At 37.3% G+C, this 2,948-nt stretch overlaps 1 protein-coding gene across 1 annotated transcript; it reads right to left on the bottom strand.

Annotated features, from left to right (window-relative positions):
* Positions 1 to 703: 703 nt before the first annotated feature.
* Positions 704 to 1,844, bottom strand: LOC104245239 (NADPH-dependent aldehyde reductase-like protein, chloroplastic). The gene has a single exon (XM_009800822.2). It carries the CDS (start codon positions 1,619 to 1,621, stop codon positions 821 to 823), a length of 801 nt encoding a protein of 266 aa, XP_009799124.1. The 5' UTR covers positions 1,622 to 1,844; the 3' UTR covers positions 704 to 820.
* Between the last annotated feature and the right edge of the window lie 1,104 nt (positions 1,845 to 2,948).

Raw genomic sequence — 2,948 nt, forward strand, 5'->3', positions numbered from 1 at the left:
TAAAAATACCATTAAGGTGTGTAATATTTGATTTTTAGCCTTAAGCAAATAATAGGAGTATTAAAGTTGACACTTGACAGTATTTACAAGGAGTGATTTTGAAGTTACCTTCTTTCACATGGAGTTTTTGAATTATAATACTATGAGAATAAGCTCAATAGCCACGTGGCTATGATAGGGAACTAAAAAGTAGAAACCCAAGTACACGTTAGCTGTACTGGCTGTTCAAAAGGCTGCAATTTGAGAGTGACACGTCAAAAGCTGAGTAGTGTAAATGGTCCACGTTTTGAGAACTCAGAGGGTATGAAAGTTATAAACAAACGAATACACACACAATAGCAGGAGATACAATATTTCTAAAGCAAGAGGTCTACTAAAATACCAAAACTGTCCCCGGGCGGCAAGTAGATATGTCAACGAAGTGCTGCCTGCATCAGCTGTTCCTTCGTACTTCTTATATACTCCGTCTTTTTTAACTTACGATGAACTTATTTAACTGAACACGAAATTTAAAAAAAAAATAAATACTTTTGATATTTGTAGTCGTAAACAAATTAAAATGGGGTTAGAGTATTTGTATGATTATAAAAGTTTTTCATTAAGGGTAGAATTAGAATTTTAAGTTAATTTGTTTTTAAATTTAGAAAGGGATTAATTTTTTTGGAACTGACAAAAAAAATATGCTAAGTAACGTAGAGAGCAGTAGAAAAATAATACTCTAAATAAGTAGTAATTCAAAAACAAACCAAAATGAGACAAATTAAAACCAGAACCAAGGATCGAACACCATTGTTTGAAAAGAAAGAAAAAAAAAAAAGGATCAGATGTAGCCGCCATTGACCCGAATGATTTGTCCATTAACCCATTCAGAAGCATCACCTGCCAAAAACCCAACAACCGGCGCTACATCCTCCGTCTGTCCTAGTCTTCCATGTGGACACTCATCAATTACCCTCTTTATCATCTCCTCCGTTTTCCCATCGTAAAACATCTCCGTCGCTATGGGTCCCGGCGCCACGCAATTCGCCGTTATTCCAGTCCCTTTCAGCTCCTTCGCCAGTATCTTTACCACGGCTTCCACCGCCGCCTTCGACGCCGTGTAAGCCCCGTACCCAGGCCTGAACGCCGCCGCTAATGATGTCGTTAAGCATATAATCCTCCCCCCTCCGCCGCGCTTGATTCTGCTAGCCCCTTCCTTGCAGCATATGAAAGCCCCACGTGCGTTCACTTCGAAGGTCCTGTCGAAATCCTCAAGGGTTGTGTTTAGGATTGATGGGTATTTCCCGTCGAGTACGCCGGCACAGTTGACTAAGATGTTGACCGGCGATTGAAAGGCCGATTCTGCAGAGTCGAAGAGGGATTTGACTTGATCTGGGTCGGAGATGTTGGCTTTGACGGCGATGGCGCGTGGAGAGGAATTGAAGGTGGAATTGATTTGGGTTACGACGTCGTCGGCTTTTGTGGAGTTGGAGGAATAGTTGATGACGAGCTTAGCACCCAGAGATGCTAAATGAAGGGCGATGGCTTTGCCGATGCCGCGAGAAGAGCCGGTAACGATGGCTACTCGATCTTGTAGTGGGAAGCTTTGGCCTTGGGTTGATTGCTGAATTTCTTCTGCCATGACTCCAGAAAACTGATGAAATTGCTAGGAATAAAGGGAAGTGTGAATAGAACCTGACGAGTAGGAAGATTACATATGAATGAATATTTATATAGACAGTGAAGTGAAGAGATGGAAGGGGGGGAAGAAAGTGGGGAGGAATCAAAGGGGTTGGACTTCGGAGGAAAGCACGTCACTGCTCAAGTCACTTACTCAGGGAAGTCTTTACTCTTCCAAAAATCCCTTTAATGATTTTGAGGATAAAAAGGTATAGGGATGATATAAAAATTTAATATAATTTTAATATTATGTTTGGTTAGCAAATTAGGTATAAGTTATTCTGGTATAATGTATATAGGGTGAGATAGTTGGTACCGGTATAATTTATGCCTTCTTCTTAGAAATTATGCAATTGTCATTCTTAATACAACATGTCAATTGAATAAACAACAATCCGAGCATAACTAATCCTAACATAACTTATAGCGGCATTACTTATACCTGCATAATCCGTATTCTAACCAAACGACCCCTAAGAGTTTACTTGGATAAACGGGTCATAATGTAATGAGTAAATATTCTAAAACCCATTTAAACTATCACTTTTTATCGTTTTTTTGCCTAAATTATTATCTGTCCCCAAAACCCCCCAAAAATTACGTGGCGTGCAACCCGATCCACAAATAATTTCAATCTATATTATTATAAAAGTATGAATATGATGTTGATCGACAAAAATAACCTTAAAATATATAAAAAAAAATTATAGGTTATTTTGGTAAAACATAATAGACATAGAGTTCTAGTTAAGTATACTACCTTTGGATTTTGGTACTTAAAGATCCGCTACTAATTACCATCTATATTGATTAGAAAAGTACATTAACAAAACCCATTCCTAATTGATGTAATCTCAAATAGTCATTACATATTACAGCCAATTGATTGTATTTTCGTCAAAAATTGAAATTCAAGATCGATGCAAATTTTATTATGTTGTCCAGCGTCATTGTTAGCCTCTACTTTATCATGTGTTTACTTTGCTTACTTTTTTGGGTCGATCATATTTAGAATTTTCAGGAGAAAATCTAGATATATGTCAATCATATATATTTTCTTCCACAAAATTACCCGTGCCAAATTCAAAATTGCTCGAGCTTTAGAAGGATGAAGATATATAATATCATCACTGGCATCGATCCTCTCTCCTCTTGTTTGTTTATGATGCCAGTGGTGATAATTATGATCTAGCTAATATTATTTCTTTACATATGGAGTTAGGCTTTACCCGGCAAAAAATTTAACCTGTCATATTCCTCTTAAGTTTATTTTTATCTTATATCTTGTT

This window comes from Nicotiana sylvestris, chromosome 11 (genome assembly GCF_000393655.2).
Source record: "Nicotiana sylvestris chromosome 11, ASM39365v2, whole genome shotgun sequence".
NCBI classification, from domain to species: domain Eukaryota; kingdom Viridiplantae; phylum Streptophyta; class Magnoliopsida; order Solanales; family Solanaceae; genus Nicotiana; species Nicotiana sylvestris.